Here is a 23,480-nt window from a genome sequence, read left to right as displayed (position 1 = left end):
ACGAGGATTATTAGTAAATTTACTTTCTCTCTCTCTCCTCAGGAGGTGAGGCTGCCTTTACCCATACGGGACAGGAGGATTACGATGACATTCACAACGCAAGTTATGCTCCATCTCAAGCCTCTGATGAGGTCTCTGTTGCTTCTGATTATGTGGAAAATGGTGAGTCCTGTTGCCTGGCTAATTCATCTTCTCCTATCAGGGATACAGAACAGCTATCCAAGCGCAGGGGGAGGCGTTAGGGGTTGCATTTTGGAAGCAATATATCCAAATAGCTTATGTGTTGATATTAGGGAAGACTTTTCAAGGGATTTAGTGTTTAGTTCTAGTGGCATAACTTGGTCAATCTGGGCCCTCCTGCAGAAAAATCCTCTAAGGGGGCCCGGCACAACCAGTCCCTCCTCCCGGCTTGTGGAAAGGGGTGTATTGCACAAGTTTTTTCTGTTTGTCATTCTTATAGTTTGTGATGGGTGAATCTGTCCTGTCTCTCAAATTTCTACAGCAGTTTCCCGAAAAATTTAGCAAATGGTGAAGTGCGAAATTTCACTGTAAACCCATACCTGGCAAAAAAGTTTGGTCATCACTATTATAGTAAATGACAGTCAGGCCATATTTATTGTTTGACGACAACTTCACTGGGGGGGGGTTACCAAATGTTAGGAACCCCCCAGGGATTATAATCACTTACTTGCAATGTTCCCCAAAAACAAATTATAGGACTAGCACACATAACAAATTGTGGTACGCACAGAGCATTTGGTATCAATCAACACTATTTTCAAAAATGCGCACACAAGTTCAAAATGTGCAAATGAAAGAATTTTTTTGCACTCATATCCAAGAAGGAATTAAAGGAATTAAACCCCGGCCTGGGGTATCAGGTAAGTGACTATAATGACTGAGGGGTGGCTAAGGCTACTGCCACACAATGTTCTCTTGGCCTGCGTTTAAACACCTCTCCTATTTGATCTGCTTTATGGTGTGTCTGCACCCACAGACAATGTATCAGCCTGATTTTGGTGCCGAAACATGTTAGTTTGCATTTTAGTGCCAAAAGTGTCTGCACCCAGGCCGACGCAGTGTTGCTCGGTGCAGACACACCATAAAGCAGATCGGAGACACTGCGCTTAGTTTTGGACTGGGGTGTCTGGAGCTCTTAGGGGTTGCCAACTCAGGGCCCGCACCGCAGTTACGATTTCCTCCAAACACCGCCAGCTACAAACACCTCCCGCAAACGCACAGGTGTTGGGGTGGAAGACCTAAGTTTCTAGAGGGGAGTGGGTCTGGGTCGGCGGTGCCCACTGGGTTATTTCCCGATGTCACGCCTGCCCAGTCCGACCCTGTCTGCGCTTATACATAGGCAGAGAAAACACCCCATGTTGCAGTAGCATAACATTTGGTACCCCCCATTGGTTTAATCTTTCCTTCTTCTTTAAACCCCCAATCATATAATACAGGGGACCAGTGCCGTTGCTCTCTGATATATATGGTCCGACTGACTGATATATATGGTCCGACTGACTGATAATTTGAACAAGGCCAATCCTGTTTTGATTGGGACAAAATTAATTTATTTTCCGACACACAATCTAGTTGGTTAAGAGAGGCTGATTCTGCACCCTTAGTGCCCAGTGGCTTCTAGCCACACTGCTGCTTGTTCCATTGAGCCTCTTGTCATTTTCCTTCCCATGAGCATTGTGACTTTAGGTTGAATAGCATAAATCATTGCAGTATGAGTATATAGACCCTCAGTGGGAGGCTGTAAGAGAGTTCCGTTTATGGGGCTCTGATTAGCCGCCCCCCTACGTGCCGAAGTCTCAGAAGCTTCTTTAAAGAGTAAAATTTAGTGATTTTCAGCAGATTGCTCTAGTGACATTATATAGTGTTTTGGGAAGATTTATGATATTCCATGTGAGCTATCAAGTCAGATGTGGGGATTTTTTTGCGCCAATGAAATTCCACTGCCTTACTGGAAAAACCCTAGAAAATTCAGCGTGTACCACCAGTATTAACAGCTTGCAGCGCCTCCTTCAGGCAGCCCACGCACAGTGCTTCACTAAATCCCAGCACATTAGGGGTTAAACCAGCACAATCTCCTAGCACGACCAATGAAAATGACTTGCACGTTTTCTTTCTTTTATTCAGCAATTCTGGTCTGTGCCGCTATCTGCGAGCAGCCTGCGTTGTTTGGGGAAAGTGGTGATTTAATTAGGAGCATTAAACACATAATCGAAATAGTTTAGTATCAAAAAATGACTGAAAACTGAGCTCGTAAACGTCAAGTGAAATGCTCCGTGCCTGGGGTGGCAAGCTGTGACGTGGCGGTCTTCGTCTTGTTTTCAGATGCATTAATAACAAGTTATTGTGTGTGGGGTTTTTTTTTTTAGTGTGTGTTTTTATTTTAATTGGGAGCTGATAAACTCATTCCTGGAAGTTTTATTTAGCAGATAAATGGAGACAGACAGCACCCCCTTGTGGAAATAGTTGAGTAGGCCATGGTGTGCGAGGGGAAAGCTGTGCAAAGGCTATGCTGTTCTATGGGCTACGGTGTTTTAAAGGAAAACTATACCCCCAGACAATGTAGGTCTCTATAAAAATATATTGCATAAACAAGCTCATGTGTAAAATCCTACTTCATCTAATAAACTATTTTCATAAAAATATACTTTTTTAGTAGTATGTGCCATTGGGTAATCCTAAATAGAAAATTGCCATTTTAAAAAAGGCCCGCCTCCTTGGATCATATGAATCACGGAGCACACAAACAATCCAAGGGCACACATACAGGTCACATCAGCCAATGAATGGACAAAGTTCTGCCTTTCACTCCCACGCTACTTCCTGTTACCGTTAGAGCTGCATCACTTCCTGTCAGCTGATCTCTGAGGAGCACACAGCCCATCACTAAATGGCGGCTCAAGGGAAAGGATGTAAAAGGGCAATATTTACTGATACATATATTATATATATATATTCCAGTTTGGTAAGACTCTTTAATAGGCCACTTGATATGATATAAACTATTTGTTGGTTAAGTATTCATTCTGGGGGTATAGTTTTCCTTAACTTGTGCTGCATCTGTGATATTTTCCAACTGCAGTGAATAGGCCCCTAAATGTGAGTGTGTCACTAGATTGCAATCAAATGTATTAAACACACCAAGGAACATAGGAGTACATTTATCAAAGATAAAATCCCACCACTTTCTATTGATTTCTATGGGATTTGTATAAAAATGTGAGCTGTTAATTTCACCCACTGATATATAGGCCTATATTAAACAAATAAAAATGAGTGGCGAAATTCTACTCTAGCGGAGAGGTCTAGTTCCACACTTTGATAAGTATGCCCAGTAGTTACGTAATGATCCAGCCTGCATCCCTCCAGCTTTTAAACTGCAACTCCCAGCATCCTGTGAACAAGACAATGTAGTTTCACTAAAAGCTGGTGGGAAAAAATTGCTTAAAAATACTTCAAAAATTACTCAAAAACCCAGGTTACCTTTTTTTTTTTATTGGAAACCATAAACTTCCACCTTTGATTCAGTACTAATAATCTCTGTATCTTTATAATTATGTATTGTATTATAATTCTTTGTCTTTCCTGTGGGTACTTTGTTATATTATAAGATTGTACTTATAAACAAAGTTATACATACATACATACATACAATAAAACAGCTGTATCCTAGATTGTAGGCTCCACAAGGACAGGGACTGGTGTGAAAGATGTATAATATCTGTAAAGCACTGTGCAACGTGTAAGCACTATATATAACAAATGTTGTATATTGTATAGTAATCAGGGCTAAGTGGGTGGGGTTTAGGGTGTGTCTGGTTCTAACCAGAACAATGAAAATAAGGTTAGGAAGGTGGCCTAAAATGTTTTGATTTTCTAATAATGCTGAGGAAGTATAAAAATATATTTCTTTCCCTGTATGGGGTGTATTTATTAACATTGGAGACAAACATCACCGGTGATGTTGCCTATACAACCAATCAGCAATTAGATTTGAATAGTCACCTACAAGTTAGAAAACAATAGCAAAGATCTGATTGGTTGCTATGGGAACATCACCGGTGATGTTTGTCACCCTAAGGGGTATATTTATCATGCTGTGTAAAAAGTGGAGTAAAGCATTACCAGTGATGTTGCCCAGGGCAACCAATCAGCAACTAGATTTCAACAGTTAGAAAACCAAAGCAAAGCATCTGGCTGCTATGAGCAACATCATCAGTAATGTTTTACTCCACTTTTTACACAGCATGATAAATATTTCCCTAAGTGTATGTATGTAAGTATGTATTTATATATAAATATATATTTTTTATACTACTTGATTCTGCATTTAGGAATTCATCCCTGCATAGGCCCAACCAGCTATACCTGGGCCACTATTCTGAAACAGATAGGGCATTTCTGTTGCTCTCTGTACCTTACTTGGGGCAAGCAATGTGGCAGCTGCCAATCATATATTTAAGAGAATATAAACCCTTCTCATCAAAGGAGTGAATTACCCTGCAAAACCACAGCGTGGAAGTAATGATTTATGGGTATATATTTCAGTATATGAGCGCTGTTTTAGAGATGCAGGGATTACAGAGTACGGTTATTACAGGCTTGCAGTGGGTGGCAATAATATGTACCCAGTGAATTGGGGAATTATGATTTAGCCTTTCTGCGACGGTTTAGTTCTGCTCCTAGGGTCTCCATTTAGAGCGGCACAGCAGTAAGTTATAGGTGCAGTGTCAACGTCTACAAAGAGATGTTATTGGGAAAATAATGAAGCATTATTATGATGGAGCAGCTTCGCCGGTGTCACGGGTAAGCAAGGATGGCATTCATAAATATTTATGCAGGATTAGCATGGAAACATGGGGAGAGCGTTATGGTATGTAGATAAGTCACTGGGCACATAGATTCTGTAGAGATGCAGTCAACAAGCATTGGGTTGCAGGATATATACAGGGAGTAATGCAATATGAGGCACCAGGTCTGGTAACCCTTGAGTCGTTGCTATCAAACTGGGGACTAGGAAATGTTACCTGTTTATTGCAGAATTTGGATACTTTGAGGTTATTAGAAGGAGAGAGAGATGTTAGACACTCCCCCCAAGTGATTATATTTGTTTACATGAAACCCCAGGCCTGTGCTCCTGTTCACTGAAAACTGCGCCTGAATGGGGTACCACTGAAGGACCACCATGTTGAAATGTTTTTTCTATTCCTAGATCCTCTCTGTAGCCCCATAGAGTTTAAAGCCGTGCTTAGTAGCACCCGTAGTGCCCATACTTATGGCCACATCATGGCATGTGTGTGTTAGTTATTACAGAAGGCAGCCATACCAGAGGTGCTTAGTGATAACATGCAGTGTGCCCTTTGTATCACATCTTGAGCAAATATGTATATGCGATGTACAACCGTTCCATAAATATTCTTATTATGCATTATTGTATCAGCATCTGTACTATGTTGTGAGATGTAGCAACTTCCTGCCCCGTTTAATTACATTTGCTCTGTAAATATGGACGTCAGTTAGAAGGCAGCGCGTGGCGTTCTCCAACAGTTTCCAGTGACCAGCCCCTGCCACTGACGCAGGTAGCCATCGAAACATGCTTAATGCAAGTGAATTGATTCTGGTCAGTCCTGCACATCTGAACCATGTTTGCTTCTAGCCTCAGCATTGCCCTTACTATTCCTTATCCAGCCTACTGCAAGCCGGTTTAGGAGTTGTAGTTGAACTACAGTGGATAGTTATATATGTTGGAGAGCCCTGACATAAATTGTAGCACCTTGCCTTATCATACACAGCTTTTATTGTACAGGTATGGGACCTGTTATCCAGAATGCCCAGGGACTTGGGGTTTCCGAATAAAGCATCTTTCTGTTAATTTGGATCTCCATACCTAAAGTCTACTAACAAATCATTTAAACCCAATGGGATTGGTTTGCCTCCTATAAGGATTAATTATATCTTAGTTGGGATCAAGTACAGGTACTGTTTTATTATTACAGAGAAAAGGGAATCATTTAACCATTAAATAAACCCAATCGGGCTGTTCTGCCCCCAATAAGGATTAATTATATCTTAGTTGGGATCAAGTACAGGTACTGTTTTATTATTACAGAGAAAAGGGAATCATTTAACCATTAAATAAACCCAATAGGGCTGTTCTGCCCCCAATAAGGGGTAATTATATCTTAGTTGGGATCAAGTACAGGTACTGTTTTATTATTACAGAGAAAAGGGAATCATTTAACCATGAAATAAACCCAATAGGGCTGTTCTGCCCCCAATAAGGGGTAATTATATCTTAGTTGGGATCAAGTACAGGTACTGTTTTATTAGGTCTGAATAGAAATATAAGTAATAAAAAGTAACAATGACAATAGTATTTTGGCCGCCAGGGTCAGAGACCACCTTTTAAAAGCTGGAAAGAAACAGGAGGGGAAAGCAAATAAGTACAACAGATACCAAATAAAAAATGGAGACCAATTGCAAAGTTGGTAGGAACAGGGCATTCTATAACATACTAAAAGTTAACTTAAAGGTGAACCACCACTTTAAAATAGAGTCTCTTTTACCTGACCTTCTAGTAATTTGTAGCTTTCTGCATAACCGGTTTCCAGATAATGGATCCCCAGGTTTCTGCATAATGGATTCCATATCTGTACTTCCATTTGGCTATAAAAATCTAACTCTGCTTAATACTGGGTTACCCACGCATAACCACTCTTACCTTAGTCCATCTTTAAGTTAACTTTTAGGATGTTATACAGTATCCTATTCTTAGCAACTTTTCAATTAGTCTTCATTTTTTAACAGCTTCAAATTGAAAATTCTATCTGGCTGATGGGGGTCACTGCTCTGTGAGGCTGCAATTTTATTGCTGTTATTGTTACTTTTCTATTCAGTCCATCTCCTATTCATATTTTTGTCATTTTTAACCACTGCCTGGTTGTTAGGCTACATTTGACACTAGCAACCAGGTAGCTGCTAAATTTCCATGCTGCAGAGCTACTGAACAAAAAGCTAAATAATAAATAACACCCAACAAATAAAAAATGAAGACCAACTGCACATTGCCTCAGGATATCCCCAACTACATTGCACTAAAGGTTTATATAAATGTATAGCTACCCCTTGGTTAATCATTCTGAAAAAAAAGAATCAAGTATTTGGCTAAGCTTAAATATCTGTGCTCCATTGGCTTATTATTTTTCCATCAGAAATAATAGGCAGTCTGAGGCCGCAGTCACTGGGCCTGAAAACAGATCAGCACCCCGCTTGCTGCCGCAGAATAAATCTACAATATGCACGCAGGCTTATACACCTCTATTACCCAGCAGCTCTGCCTTTGATATATACATGGATCAAAGTTATGGCGGTTTCCCTGACTGTTCTGAAATGTAGCGGCATCTGTAACAATGCGCTTAATTCTTCGGAGAAACAATGTCTTCTCTCTGCCTAACAGACCTTGTTCATTAGGAAAATGAATGGCTGGGAAGAAGACTTCATTCAGCCTTCACTGTACCGGGGGCCCCTCGTACAGACCGATGGTATCGGCCGGAGTACTGACAAATCTCTGCCGAGCATTAAAGTTTTTAGGTTCAGCAGTTGGGCTAAAGGTTGTCCTTGCCCAGAATAACAGAAACCTACTGTTTTTCTTTTACAGATTCAGTAATGCTCTTAAATAGTTAAAACAAAATCTTCCGTCCTTTTTTTTCATCAAAATGACTGTTTTTTTTTAACGCCTTGTTGCCATAATGTTAAAAAATGCATGTTTCTATTAAAAAGCGTGTTTTTTTTTTTATTCATTCATTAGCGCTGTACGGCTCCCTAGAGCTGCCCCTGAGAATTATTCAGGGACACGAGGACTCTGCGTGGAATAATAAAACCATTTAGTCTATTAAATAGCATGGATATCATTTAATGAACCAGGAACCAATTTCAAGGCGCAATCCTGAAGGCCAGTAAATACATATTAACCTCCTGACACGATTCGGGCGGCACCTTGTTAACCCTCTGCTTGTAATCTCAGCTCACAATCTTTTGTTTACTAAAACTTCCTAATTTCGACGGTGACCTGGGTTCAGGCATCTCGGAAAGGAAAGGGAATTAATTGTAGCCTTTATTTTTCACCCCCTCTCTATTTTTTTAATTACCACGGACAAGCACATAGTATGGTTTTAATGCACTTCCCAGAGGCAGTGACGGAAGTTAATGGTCCTTTAAATATGTTCTGCTGTATTGGCAAAATGGAATTCTTTAAAAAAAAAAAAAAGAAAAAAGTTATTTGTTATGGCTGTAGCCGGAATTTCTGAATTTCCAAACCCGAGACAATTGAACAAGGTGCACGTTGGTGTTATGGACTGGTACCCACAGCTGGCAATGATGTGTGCTCTTGGACTTGGTGGTCTTATAGCACCTTCACCGTTATCTGTTATCTGCCTCAAGCCCGTGGTAACCCAAGTCACATGAAAAATAAAATTATGTGCCAGACCAATCATGATTTTAATCTGCTCTAAATGATTGTGAGTAGCAGTAGGCAGAGCAGCCGGTATTATCAGGAAAACTGGGGAATAGCCAGCACAATAGGGCTAGATGGCAGCTGTTAAACTGTAGATCAACGTTGGGCAATCTAAAGCCCTTCACTTGTCACCCCCCAACATTTGAAGGGTAGAAGAGTTGAGTCAGACCTGCTATCTGAGGGTGCTGCTAGTGGTTCAGCTACAGCTAAAGGGCTTTTGGTTGCAGGTCTAACCTAGCTGGATCCAGACTGGGATGCAAACAGGCCCTGGTATTCCAAGTACACAGAGGCCCTAACAGTCCCCCACCAGCCCAATAAATTGTGACTGTCTATGGCATCTTACAGCAGCCCCTCTAGCATTTGCCAGAACCCACAGATTGCCAATCTGGGCCTCAAACCAGCCAAAGACCTTTCAGCATTTGTTGAACCACTAGCAGCACCCTTTGATGGAGAACCACTATCAGCACCCTGAGCCATTAGATGTTGGTGGGTGCTAGGAGTTTTGCTGCAGGTTCCACTACCACTAAAGATTGCTCTAAATATAATCAACTGTTTTAGCATTCTTTTAAAATGTAATATCCGTTTTCCCAAGAATTTCACCAAATACTGCAGAGAGAACCATTAACCACACATCGTAAAAGGGAAAACAGAAAGGCAGGAGTTTTCTGGACTAATATAACAAAATAGGGTGAGTTCAGAGCGCAATAAATCTTCATTGATGCAGCTTGCACCTTTTAAAGGAAGGAAGCAGTAGGTGATTGGGCAGTTCCATGAATATATATATATATCTCACTAAGGAGAAAGTATTTAAGAAAATTGTCTAGGAACAAAGAAGTGTTGGAAGCTGAAGGCAATGAGTTCAAAGGGGAAAGTGAGTTCAGGGTTCAGGTCCTGTTCATTGCCGTTGGTGCTCATAAGGAAAATATCCTGCCCACCAGAAGGTCTTGGATGTTTTGTGGTTCCACTGACTTTGGATTAATAGGTGGAAATAAATAGATAAATGGTACCACATATTTTTGGTCCTTTAACCAAGTGTGGTAAAGGTTGGACATTTGTCTGAATTTGTGTATATTTTTTATATTTGTATCCACGTGTGGGCCATATTTGTCCCTTGTGCCTGAAAGATGAGCAATATCATGGTAAGTTATATGCTACAAACACATAAACTCATATACTGTAGTTATATAATGGGTGTTGCACTGTGATCCAGTAGGTACAGATTTCAGTTCTGTAGGTGCCATGGACACCTTATACCAGTCCCACGGCACCTCATTATAATCCCATGGGGGCTTTTTTTCATCCCCATGGGCTCATCATTATGGTTTCATGGGCTTATCAATACAGTTCTGCATCTCAGTGTGGTGGGCACCTCATTACAGTCAGGTAGTGATCTAATACAGGTATGGGATCCGTTATCCGGAAACCCATTAATTCTCAAATTACAGGAAGACCATCTCCCATAGACTCCATTTTTAAAAATGATTCCCTTTTCTCTGTAACAATATAACAGTACCTTGTACTTGATTCTAACTAAGAAATAATTATTCCTTACTGGAGGCAAAACAATCCTAGTGGGTTTGTTTAATAATTATATTTTTATAATTAAAAGGTCAGGTCCCGAGCCTTCTGGATAATGGGTCCAATACCTGTAATAACACCATGCAAACCCAGAACTATCCCATGTTTATCTCATAACACTTCCACAGAAACCTCACTAACGTAGTACGGACTTCTCTCTACAGTCTACCATGTTACTGTATGAAGTCTTCCCAAGGAAATATACAGGCTACAGAGTGTTATTATCTGTAGTAATACTAAATATCCTCTACAATGACAGGGACTTAAAAGAAAAATCTGCTTTTAGTTCTTGGTCACTGCATACTGGTGCCTCTAGCTGGCAGAGCGGTTTGCATTTGTTTGTCAGTCACTGGTTGTTGTACAGGTATGGGACCTGTTATCCAGAATGCTCGGGACCTGGGGTTGCCCGGATAAGGGGTCTTTCTGTAATTCGGATCTCCTACCTTAAGTCTACTAAAAAAATGATTTAAACATTAAATATACCCAATAGGTTTGTTTTGGCTACAATAAGGATAATTTATACCTTATTTGGGTTCAAGTACAAAGTACTGTTTTATTATTACAGAGAAAAGGGAATCATTTAACCATGAAATAAACCCAATAGGGCTGTTCTGCCCCAATAAGGGGTAATTATATCTTAGTTGGGATCAAGTACAGGTACTGTTTTATTATTATAGAGAAAAGGGAATCATTTAACCATGAAATAAACCCAATAGGGCTGTTCTGCCCCCAATAATGGGTAATTATATCTTAGTTGGGATCAAGTACAGGTACTGTTTTATTATTACAGAGAAAAGGGAATCATTTAACCATGAAATAAACCCAATAGGGCTGTTCTGCCCCAATAAGGGGTAATTATATCTTAGTTGGGATCAAGTACAGGTACTGTTTTATTATTACAGAGAAAAGGGAATCATTTAACCATTAAATAAACCCAATAGGGCTGTTCTGCCCCAATAAGGGGTAAGTATATTTTAGTTGGGATCAAGTACAGGTACTGTTTTATTATTATAGAGAAAAAGGAAATCATTTTTAAAAATGTGATTTATTTGATTAAAATGGAGTCTATGGGAGATGGCCTTTCCGTAATTCGGAACTTTCTGGATAATGGGTTTCCATATAAGGGGACCAATACATGTAGTTGTGCTACAGCTGGGGTGCCAGTGGTTTCATTTCCCCTATGTGAGTGTGATAGGGACCTTTGATTGTAAGCTCAGCTCGGGCAGGGACGCAAATGTATAATCTCTGTAAAGTGCTTCATAACATGGCGAATAATAATATCGGCATATTTTTCAACAAACTCATTGCAAGCCAATATCCTATTAACGGCTTTTTATGGTACCAATTTTTTTGTTTGCAGCTATTTAGAATGTATTTGTTTTTCAGACAAACAAAGGCTGTTAAAAGTTCAGGCTTTTCCCCTTGGTTATTTCTATGGTCCCATAATGGCGGCCATGGTTTGCACCGGGTCAGGTTGAAACTGAAGCGGCTTCAAGATGAAGGGATGAAGAACGAAAGGCTAATTAGTGTTCCTGGTGCGAATATAACTGCCTCGCTGCTGTATCGCTGTGAGCTGGCCCACTCTTTTCCATATAACACATTGCTTCCCTTACATTCACCTCATCAAAATGGTGTTTTTCACAGGAGAAATGTAGTGGGGGCTCGGTGCATGACATTGCAAGTTTATTAATGAAGTTGGAGGGCATAGAGAGTTCAGAGTTCATGGTGTGTTCCTAGCAGCCCCATTGCCTCTCGTCCTCTCCACACCCACCGGGGCTCGCAGACGGCTGTTTTTGGAAGCCCATTTCGGCTTGTTGGGAATGTGAGGGGAAGGCGCTGACAGTGAGCAAAAGAAAAGGGGGGATTCTTTCTCCCCAGTTGAGTGTCCCTTGTAACCAGAGCTCTCTGTTATTCCTCGTAAAGGGAAGGAGACTGCTGCTGGCAGCAAGTTGGGTGACACTCGATTTGTACTGCGTGACGGGAACAGATGGGCCTTCTTTGTGAGACTCCGCCTGTATGTAAATGTGAACGGAGTTTCACCCGAGCCCATGCATGACCTGACCGTGTGCATGCTGAGGGGAGGGACGCTGCTGAAAGGCGATAAAAAATGGCCACTGAGTAGTACCACTGGCAGGTCAAGTTTACTATCAGTCTTCCATCCCTTGCACACTGGAAATCAGCCTTCAATATTGATATATAATGTGCATTATTGGCATTATTGACATCCTTCTCACATATATATATTTATGTACAGGGGGTGAGATCCATTATCCGAAAACCTATTATCAAGAAAGCTCCCAATTACAGAAAGTCCATCTCTCATAGATGCCATTAGAAGCAAATAATTCTAATTTAAAAAATGTAATAATAAAAATGTTGATAATAATTCATCCCTATTGGAGACAAAACAACACTATTGGGTTTAATGTTAAAATGATTTCTTAGTAGATGTAAGGCATGGAGATTCAAATTATGGAAAGATCCCTTATCTGGAAAGCCCTAGGTCCTGAACATTCTGGATAACAGGTCCAATACCTGTAACTATATATATATATATATTTTTTTTTTTTTTTTTTTTTTTCATAAATATTGCACCAATGCTTTCTACAACGCCAACAATAAGACCGCTATTAACCCAACCATAGAAGACTATCAGGTGTCTCATTCCCACACCTTGTGTCTCAACCCTTTTTCCTTGTAGATTGTAAGCTCTTTTGGGCAGGGCCCTCTTCACCTCTTGTATCGGTTATTGATTGCTTTATATGTTACTCTGTATGCCCAATGTATGTAACCCACTTATTGTACAGCGCTGCGGAATATGTTGGCGCTTTATAAATAAATGTTAATGTAAATGTAATGTAACCTGCGGGCCCCATTACTGGAGGTGCCACATTACCTGTTCAGTTTTGCTTTGTTTGCCAGATTGAGTTCTTTGTTATCTTACAAATATTTTATTTAGCTCTGCAGGGTGGGGAATTGGCACCATATAAAGGGTAGAGGAATTAAGCGAAATTAAGAAATGCGAGGGTAATGTTGCACGGTGGATCAAGATGGTGCCGGGTTGTACCAATTAAAATAATGTGATTTACGAAAACAGAGAAATTAGTTACGTGAATAGATGGAAGTTGCTTACTACAAGGGGTAGAGTGACTGTTTTTTCTGATTAGACCTGTATGTTACCCAACCACTTAGATTGTAAGCTCTAGGGGGCAGGGACCTCCTTTCTATCATGTCTCATACCACATGGCACTTACTCCCTGTGTATTTATACTTATTTATTATAACACTTCCCTGTGTGTAATTTTGTATTATTGTAAGATTGTACAGCGCTGCGTATCGTTGTATAAGTTATACATACACTTTTTTTGCACTCAGGGACAATTTTATTATGGGGTTGACGCGGCACATCCAGCTTTCCAAGACTCATCAAACATGAAGCTCTTTTGCCCTGGGAGTGCAAGTAAGAACCAAAATTAGCACCCACCTCATGTTCAATTACAGGTATAGCACCTGTTATCCAGAATGCCTGGACCCCGGGGTTTTCCAGATAAGGGGTCTTCCTGTAAACTGGATCTTCATTCCTTAAGTCTACCAAAAAAGCATTAAAACAGGAATTAAATCCAATAGGATTGTTTTGCCTTCAAAAAGGGGTAATTATATCTAAGTTGGGATCAAGTACAGGTACTGTTTTATTATTACAGAGAAAAGGGAATCATTTAAACATGAAAGAAACCCAATAGGGCTGTTCTGCCCCCAATAAGGGGTAATTATATCTTAGTTGGGATCAAGTACAGGTACTGTTTTATTATTACAGAGAAAAGGGAATCATATAACCATTAAATAAACCCAATAGGGCTGTTCTGCCCCCAATAAGGGGTAATTATATCTTAGTTGGGATCAAGTACAGGTACTGTTTTATTATTACAGAGAAAAGGGAATCATTTAACCATTAAATAAACCCAATAGGACTGTTCTGCCCCCAATAAGGGGTAATTATATCTTAGTTGGGATCAAGTACAGGTACTGTTTTATTATTACAGAGAAAAGGGAATCGTTTAAACATGAAATAAACCCAATAGGATTATTCTGCCCCGAATAAGGGGTAATTATATCTTAGCTGGGATCAAGTACAATGTACTTTTTTATTATTACAGAGAAAAAGGAAATAATTTATAAAAATCTGAATTATTTCATTAAAATGAAGTCTATGGGAGATAAGCTTCCCGTAACTGGGAGCTTTCTGGATAACAAGTTTCTGAATAATGGAACTCATACCTGCATAAATCCGAAAATACCGCAAGCCAGGTTAAGCAGTAGAGCTAACCGGCACCGTCATTTGTCCCAATTATATTCATTTTTGCTTTATATTTAATACTAAGGATAATATTTTGACTCTGACTCGATGACTGTTGCTCTGTACTTACCTCCCTACCACCCACTTTAGGTTCGGGGCTCCATGTACATGGCTGCTGCTCTCTCACAGCACACTGGACCCGTGGGCCAAACATACCTGGAATAATAGGGCACAGCGCTTAGTGATTTATGGGTACCAACCCAGTCACTGCTAGGTGGTATACAGCACAGCTGGCCTTCAGCGCAGGGCTCAGGATAACAGGCCCACTCTCCCTGTACATTCTTTTTTATTGGCCTACCCTTTAGTATTCATACATCCCACTTATTCTCGACATTTTTACTTGTTCATTGGGACACACTAGTGCCATTACCACAATAGCCTCCTGCTGCGGAGCCGTTTTATATGATTGAGCCAAATAAAAATTTACCTGCATTTTTATAAGCGCTGACACTTATAATACTTTTATTTTTTGGCGTGACGAGAATTTGCTGCCGTTCCCATCGGCGCTCATCTGATTTCATTATTCTGTATTATTTTGCTTATTCCAAACGCACTACAAAACCATGCGTCGATGCTGATATTATCATATGCCCTACTTTTGTTTTTTTTATTCAGTTTTATTTAATGTACCATTAACGTTTTTATGTTCTATCCTATCATGGCTTTCCTGTCCATTGCAGCTGCTAAGGAGTTAAAGGGCTGCAGTGCCTTCCAGGATTCGTGTGCCCCTGTAATAATTTAGGTTAATTATTTAATACGTTCAGATTAAACAGCAGTTATTCCTCCTTATGTCTCTCTGCAGTTTTAATCACCCTAATATTCTGGTTTAACGGCACAAGCACTAAGCTATATTTAGCAGATGGATTATGTCTGTTTGCTGCCCTGGGCCCCTGGTCACTTCCTGTTGTCAGTGATATTATTGACTTCATAATGCCCATTATCAATCATATACCCCCCTCTTTTTTAGTCTGTTTCAGGCCTGTCCTCTGTGCTGAAACACATTCACATACACACAGACATATATGGGAAAAACTAAAAAAAAAAAAAAACAAGCAAGAAATGGCAAAGCAAGAAATAGTCTTAAATGAAACAGAATAAACAAATAAAAGCTTCTGATCTGTTGGTATAAAATGGCAAGCAGAGTCGCAAAAATCACCGGCGCATAACGTAAATCTGCCCGGGATGGCGTCACACTCTAATAACATAATTCATTAAACATAAGCGGTTAGAATTAATGCTGTAAATAGTTGCCATAAAACCAGTAATGTGGCTCTCCGTAATTCACAGATACAACGGCGTAATAACCAGGCGCAATATTAATCTCGCGGCGGCTAATATTCCTGATAAATCCACGGAGCGTCCATAACAGTTACACTCTATGATAAAACGACACCCGTCTCGTGTACGCTTAAACTGCACATCGCCCCAATGCCTTGGCTTGATATATTTGTGTGTGGGCAAAGCAGGTCCAACCGGCGGCCCTCCAGCCCCTTTTGTAGGGAAAAGCCATCTTACAATTAACTTTTAGTATGCTGTGCCTAAACCAGTCCTTGATATGATGTTGCTGTGCTATAACTCCCAACAGTCCCCCTACATTTCAAGAAATTATGTCATTTTGGCCTTCAAACCACAGCCTGTGTGCTAGGGTCTCAGGGCCGCTGCTGGCCAAATGGGTGCCCTAAGCAGAAATTTACTTTTGTGCCCCCTCCCCCAAATATTACGGAAGTAAAAATAAAATAATAAAAAAAAACACCTACTATAGGGGCCCCACACACAGTGCCCCCAATATCCCCCATAGACAATGCCCTCATAGTAAGTGCCCCCAATAGCCCCCATAGATTGATTGAACTATCCGGGACAGCGGAATGCGCTATAAAAACCGGCGGGACAGTGTTGGGGGGTATGTTATAATATATAAAAATGATTTTTTTTTGAGCAGCTGGGATGGTGCCCCCCTGGGAGTTGGTGCCCAATGCAGACTGAGTACTCTGCTTATAGGGAGCGGCGGCCCTGTAGGGTCTGTTACTTGGGTCACTGACCCTAACAACCACAAGGCATTTAAAGTTTCACTTAAACCTACAGTCCTCGATAGGATGTTGCTGTGCTATAACTCCCAGCCATCCCTCTACAGTCAAGAACCTAGATTCCCTATTTTAGCTTTTTTTGTTCTGCAGCTCTTTGGTTTGGAAATTAACTCTTTGCCGGCTTTGATCTTGCCAGTAAACAGACTTTAGATCAAAGAGTAAACCGGAAATGTAAATTCTATCGCTCAGGGGGCCATAGAAATGATGTTCTGTCATTTGAAATGCAGTTTGCTGGTGGGTTACTGGCCCCAGCAACCAGAAAGCATGTTGCTCCTCAAGCTAACTTTTCATTATTAATAATTTTGTTTGTCTTTCTACCAGTCTGGCCTTCAAACCCCTGCTTGGTTTCTAGGGTTTGTTACTTGGGTCACTGACCTTAACAACTGCAAGGTATTTAAAGTTTCACTGAAGGCAAAGCAGAATTTAATCCAAAGCACAAAAACATAAAGAAAAGGCAAAAGAAAAGGAAAAAAAGAGCAGCTGCAAAGTTTTTATATAGATGAAGCCTTTCAACTACTACTCCTAAATTGGCCGTGAAGGGTTGATGGGAATTGTAGTCCAACATTAGTAAGCGGGACGAAGTATGTGCAACTATTATTATTATTAACATTTATTTATAAAGCACCAACATATTCTGCAGCAATGCATAAATACTTTAGCAGTAACAAGACTTCTTATATCCTATTCATAACTTATGCCTTTATGAAGATGGAGATCACACTGATGACTTGTAAAGGGCAACCCAGGTTTTTGTCCATGTACAGGGGCTGAAAATAGTCTCTTTTCGCCTTCAGCGCCTTTAGAGAGCCACCTTGTGGCGGCTTGTGGCCCTACCATTTGTGTTCCTCTGTAACCTCATATAATGGGACATGTAGCAGTAGATTGCAAGCGAGGATAAATGGGGACAGCGGTGCTTTATTTTCATTTGTGCTGGGAAGCACTTAAAATGGTGGCCCAAAAAAAATAGAATTTGTTACAATTACACAATTACGCCAGAGTCCTAATCCGATAAGACAGATCCCCGGTCACTTTAAGCGATGCTCTCCGTTCAGAGAATAGGAATAAAATACCTCGGAGACATCTGTTTGCATAAATTGCACAGAGCTCCATAAGATTAGAATAGGATTTATCTGGATTTTATATGCATGGCTTGCACTAAATGGAAATAAATGGAAGAGCAAGCTCGCCCAGGACATATTGGTTTTTCGTCAGCTCGCTGAACTCTTCACCCTGGATGTGAGCCGGTCACACTCTGACCTGTCTGAACTCCACTGGTAAAAGCATGTCTTTAGGGCTGACCCCCTTCCACTGCCGTCTATCTGCTCCTGCCTTCTCCCTTGTCGGGGGCATCTGAAGAGCAAGCTCATGTGGAACTGCACCCTGGAGGAATTTTAGCCTTTGAGGAAAGAATATGGCTGTTTGTTTCCTTAGGAACATTAACCCTAATGATGTATGGCAATTTAACAGCCAGGGGTTTTATGTACACAAAAGCACTAAGGCAAAATACCCATGATTCCTAGCAACCCCACACAACCTGTGGCCTATCTTGTATACATATATTATTTATATTATGTTTATCCAGCTTTACATTAACCATTAGTACGTTGCAGAAGAAAGTAATCGAAGAAAATTTGGTTGTCATTTTTAATTTTATAATACTACAGGTATGGGATTTGTCATCCAGAATGCTCGGGACCTGGGGTTTTCCAGATAAGGGATACAGGGTTGGACTGGGGGGTGCAGGGCCCACCGGGGCTTTCACCGCAGGGCCCCCCTCCAAGGGCCGTGGTCCTCACACAGCCCCCCCAGGCCCCTACTGCTTACCAAACCCCTGCTCCAAGCACATATAATTAGGTACGTTGGGACCTACGGGCCCCGGAGCGCCCAGCGGGGATCGGTTCTGGCCCTGGCAGGGCCCACTGCATTTTTTCCCGGTGGCCCGTCGGCCCAGTCCAACCCTGAAGGGATCTTTTCCTTAAAATGTATCCCCAAACGTTGTCTACTAAACAAATTATTTGAAGATTAAATAAACCCAGTAGGATTGTTTTGCCCCAGTAAGAATTAATCTTAGTTTTGATCAGGTACAAGGTACTGTTAGAGAAAAAGGAAATCATTTTTAGATATTTGAATTATTTAATTCAAATGGAGTCTAAGGGGGATGGCCTTCCTGTAATTCAGAGCTTTCTGGATAACAAGTTTCCAGATAACAGCAGCCAGAAATCTGTATTTAGTACTCCTTATCATTCTCACCTTATTCTTAAGTTTGACAAACAGATGCCTGGTTGCTAGGGCTTGTGCTGCTAACAACCAGATGGCACTTGAGACTGCAGGATAATCAGTTGAAAATGCCTTAGTACCTTATTGGCTAAGGCGCCCTTTATAGATTTTGTATGTATGTATATTTTATTTATATAGTGCTGCTTATGAACACAGCACTGTACAGCAGAACAATACATTAATACAACCAACAGGGGGGTCATTGCAATAATAGATACATACAAAGTATGATAATAAATACAAATGAATGTAACATTTGATGCGTGCGACTTTTTATGCAACCACTTCTTTTTTTTATGCAACCACGACTTTTCCTCAATTTTCAACGCAGCAAATTTTTATGGCAGTTTCACGAAAAAATTCTCCAGTGGTGAAATGCAAAATATTGCTGCAAATCCAAAATTCAATCATCGCTACCTGTGGAAATAGTGTTGCCAAAGCAGTCAATACGGCAGCTCCACCAATGGATGGTTGTCATTATGGTTGTCATTAGATTGTAAGCTCTGTGGGGCAGGGACCTCCTTCGTACTGTGTCTCATACCACATGGCACTTAATCTCTGTGTATTTATAGTTATTTATTGTATTTATTATAACACTTGTCCTCCCTGTGTGTAATTCTTTATATTGTAAGATTGTTCAGCGCTGCGTACCCTTTTTGCCCCTTTATAAATAAAGTTATACATACATACATACATTTGCTAAGCCTCCCATGCCTCTTGTTTCAAAATAGCCAATGTGATCATCAGGGAGAAGTGCGTTAAATGTGAATGGGTTACCATGCAGGGAAGTTGTATGTGCCCCCAAGCACCGAGGGTCCCCCCCCCCCCCGTGGGGCAAGCGTACACATCGTGCCGCAAATGCATAGCATTCCTCTGCCCCATATATGACCTTTCTGTGGGTGGCTGAACTTGGTGACGCTCTCTTTATGGTTCTTGAAGTAAAACATGGCTAATTTGTCACTCCTTAGGCACAATCCCTTTATTGCCGGCACCTGTCTGCGATGTGATATAAGTGAAGGATGAGAATTTTACACAATGTTGCGCTTTGTACCCCCTCTTTAGATTCTCTCTGGGTAATAAGAATGTATTCTTTGTTAGGGTTGCGAATCCCCTGCAGATCTCACCGGTTTTCACCAGTGGCTTGTGGTGGAATGTTCCTAGGCGAGGCCGCTATTGGCGGAACTTTGCTTGTTGTTACAGATTGGGCACGTTGGACATTATTCAGTCTAGTCCGTTCCATTATGGCTCATTCACTATATCCTTATGCTGCAGCTCTCTCAGTATACATATAAATTCTTTCCTAATTCACTTTGACTTCCCAGGACTGTAATATCACTGTTATATCCTGTAGGATGTGCGACTCCCACAGGGCACTGAATATTGTAGAACCCCGGGTATGAATTCATGTGGTTACTTATTACAGGTATAGGATCTACAGTATAATCCAGAATGCTTGGGACCTGAAGTTTTCAAAATAATATGGATCTCCATACCTTAAGTCTGCTAAAAATCGTTAAAACATTAATTAAACCCAATAGGATTGTTCAGCCTCCAATGGGATTCATGCAGTACTTAGTCAAGTACAAGGTACCTGTTATCCAGAATGCTCAGGACCTGGGGCTATCCGTATAAGGGATCTTTCTGTAATTTGGATCTACATACCATAAGTCTACGTGAAATGAAATTTGCCTCCAGTAAGGGGTAATTATATCTTAGTTGGGATCAAGTACAGGTACTGTTTTATTATTACAGAGAAAAGGGATTCATTTAACCATTAAATAAACCCAATAGGGCTGTTCTGCCCCCAATAAGGGGTAATTATATCTTAGTTGGGATCAAGTACAGGTACTGTTTTATTATTACAGAGAAAAGGGAATCATTTAACCATGAAATAAACCCAATAGGGCTGTTCTGCCCCCAATAAGGGGTAATTATATCTTAGTTGGGATCAAGTACAGGTACTGTTTTATTATTACAGAGAAAAGGGAATCATTTAACCATTAAATAAACCCAATAGGATTGTTCTGCCCCCAATAAGGGGTAATTATATCTTAGTTGGGATCAAGTACAGGAACTGTTTTATTATTACAGAGAAAAAGGAATTCATTAAAAATTAGAATTATTTGAATAAAATGGAGTCTATGGGCGACGGCCTTCCCGTAATTTGGAACTTTCTGGATAATGGGTTACTGGATAATGCATTCCATACCTGTAGCTGGCAGAACTGGTTACAATGTATGATACTTTAGCTAATAAGCTCTCACTCTTCAGTACTTTACAAACACCGCCATCTATGTCTTTTGTTTAAAAAAAATGGTAGATTTCAGTCAAGAGAAAGTCACATGACTTTATGGGTTTGGATTTGAGTGCGTCCCTACTTTATTGATGTATATGGTTCTTTTGGGCTGATGTTAGAGAAGAGGAGCTGCAGCCAGCATGCATTGCGCATTGGCAGAGGACATTTTCAGTCCCACTCAGTTGACAATCCAATTGCTGTTCATAGTATGTCTATAGTATATTGAGATCAGTTGGGATCATTGGACTGCCATACATGTACAGGGCCAATTGTATGATGTTTTTGGTATATGTATGGATTGCATTAAACTCATAATCCTAGAATACCCTTTTGTACCTAGGAAACTAGCACTTATATTGTAGTGTCACCCACTGTGACCTACAGCACTTATATTTGCCTATTTGTGTCTGTAAGTTACCCTCCCATATAGATTGTAAGCTCTACGGGGCAGGGACCTCCATCCTCTTGTGTCTTTGGCTCTTAACTTGTTGCAACTCTATTTACCTTGTGTTTATTTGTATTTATTGTTATACTTTGTATTTATCTATTATCTTAATAACCCCCTGTTTGTATTAATGTATCCTACTGTACAGCGCTGCGTACATAGTAGCATAAGTACATAAGTAGCACTTTATATATAAAGATATACATACATACATACATACATTGTACCTCATCGTCTGAAGCAAGCAATATGGCACCTTTTATTCAAACTGGTACAGGTATGGGACCTGTTATCTGGAATGCTCTGGTACTAGGGTTTTCTGGATAAGGGGTCTTTCTGTAATTTGCATTTCCATACTTTTAGTCTCCTAAAAAATCAATTTAAACATTAAACAAACCCAATAGGAATATTCTGCATCCAATAAGGATTTATTATATCTTAGTTGGAACCTGGGGTGTTCAGATAAGGGACCAAGGTGTTCGGGACCTGGGGCTTTCTGGATAAGGGATCTTTCTGTAATTTGGATCTCTATGCGTACCTGTACTAAAAAATAATTTAAACATGAAATAAACCCAATAGGATTGTTTTGCCTCTAATGAGGATTAATTATATCTTAGTCGGGATCAAGTACAGGTACTGTTTTATTATTACAGAGAAAAGGGAATCATTTAACCATGAAATAAACCCAATAGGGCTGTTCTGCCCCAATAAGGGGTAATTATATCTTAGTTGGGATCAAGTACAGGTACTGTTTTATTATTACAGAGAAAAGGGAATCATTTAACCATGAAATAAACCCAATAGGGCTGTTCTGCCCCCAATAAGGGGTAATTATACAGTATCTTAGTTGGGATCAAGTACAGGTACTGTTTTATTATTACAGAGAAAAGGGAATCATTTAACCATTCAATAAACCCAATAGGGCTGTTCTGCCCCCAATAAGGGGTAATTATATCTTAGTTGGGATCAAGTACAGGTACTGTTTTATTATTACAGAGAAAAGGGAATCATTTAACCATTAAATAAACCCAATAGGGCTGTTCTGCCCCAATAAGGGGTAATTATATCTTAGTTGGGATCAAGTACAGGTACTGTTTTATTATTACAGAGAATTTTTAAATAATTTGGATTATTTGGAGTCTATGGATGATGGCCTTCCCTATCTTCTTCCCTTTTTCTCCCCTTTTTCTTCTTTCTGGATAATGGGTTTCCAGATCCCATACCTGTACAATAAACTGATTCAAAGAAAACTAAATCATATATAAACCCTAGATAGGGATAGATTCTTGTGTTTGGGTGGGGTTTTATTTCTGGGTCCTCTGGTTCCAAAACCAACCTCATAGGTTAACTGGCTGCTGATAAATTCAACCCTGGTCAAGATCTAGCCCTAGACTGTAAGCTCCACTGGCGCAGGAACCGATGAACAGTCTCTGTAGATCTCTGCTTAATATGTCTGTGCTGTGTAAATAAAGGATAATAACAATAATAAATAGGTCATTTCCCATTTAAGCAAAGCAGACAGTGCCCAGAATATAGCAGCATTAGATGCAGCCCATCTCTTTGGTAAATAGGTGTAGGAATCAATCTGCTTTACCGCAAGTCTTTAATTGTATTCCGCTTAAAGGGAATGACTGCTCGGATTTTCTGTGTCAGGAAACGGATCATTAGCGGAATATTTCAGCAAGATACAATTCTCCCTGCATTCCCCAATACACCTTTAAATCATTGGACCCCTTATTTTGTGCTCTCATTAGTAATGTGTGGTATTTCTGCCTTTAGTGTGGTTTTTCCCTCGCTTCTCCCTTCATTTTCTTCCCTCGCCTTCTCGATGCGGTTCCCCGTCTTACTCACTCCAGAAAAACAATGCGATTAATTTTCTCAGGCGCAATCATGCATAGATTTAATAAGCATCCAAA

At 40.3% G+C, this 23,480-nt stretch overlaps 1 protein-coding gene across 2 annotated transcripts in view; it reads left to right on the top strand.

The window, feature by feature from the left end:
• skap1 (src kinase associated phosphoprotein 1) overlaps positions 1–23,480 on the top strand; it is a 195,936-nt gene that overhangs the window by 41,830 nt on the left and 130,626 nt on the right. For both annotated transcript variants that reach the window (XM_012971641.2, NM_001004990.1), the window contains 1 exon segment: positions 43–162. In XM_012971641.2, coding sequence (XP_012827095.2) covers positions 43–162 — 120 coding nt within the window.

The sequence above is a fragment of the Xenopus tropicalis genome, chromosome 10 (genome assembly GCF_000004195.4).
Source record: "Xenopus tropicalis strain Nigerian chromosome 10, UCB_Xtro_10.0, whole genome shotgun sequence".
In the NCBI taxonomy this organism is placed as follows: Eukaryota; Metazoa; Chordata; class Amphibia; order Anura; family Pipidae; genus Xenopus; species Xenopus tropicalis.
Note: the sequence above shows the minus strand (reverse complement) of the source record. Positions and strands in the feature narration are given on the sequence as shown.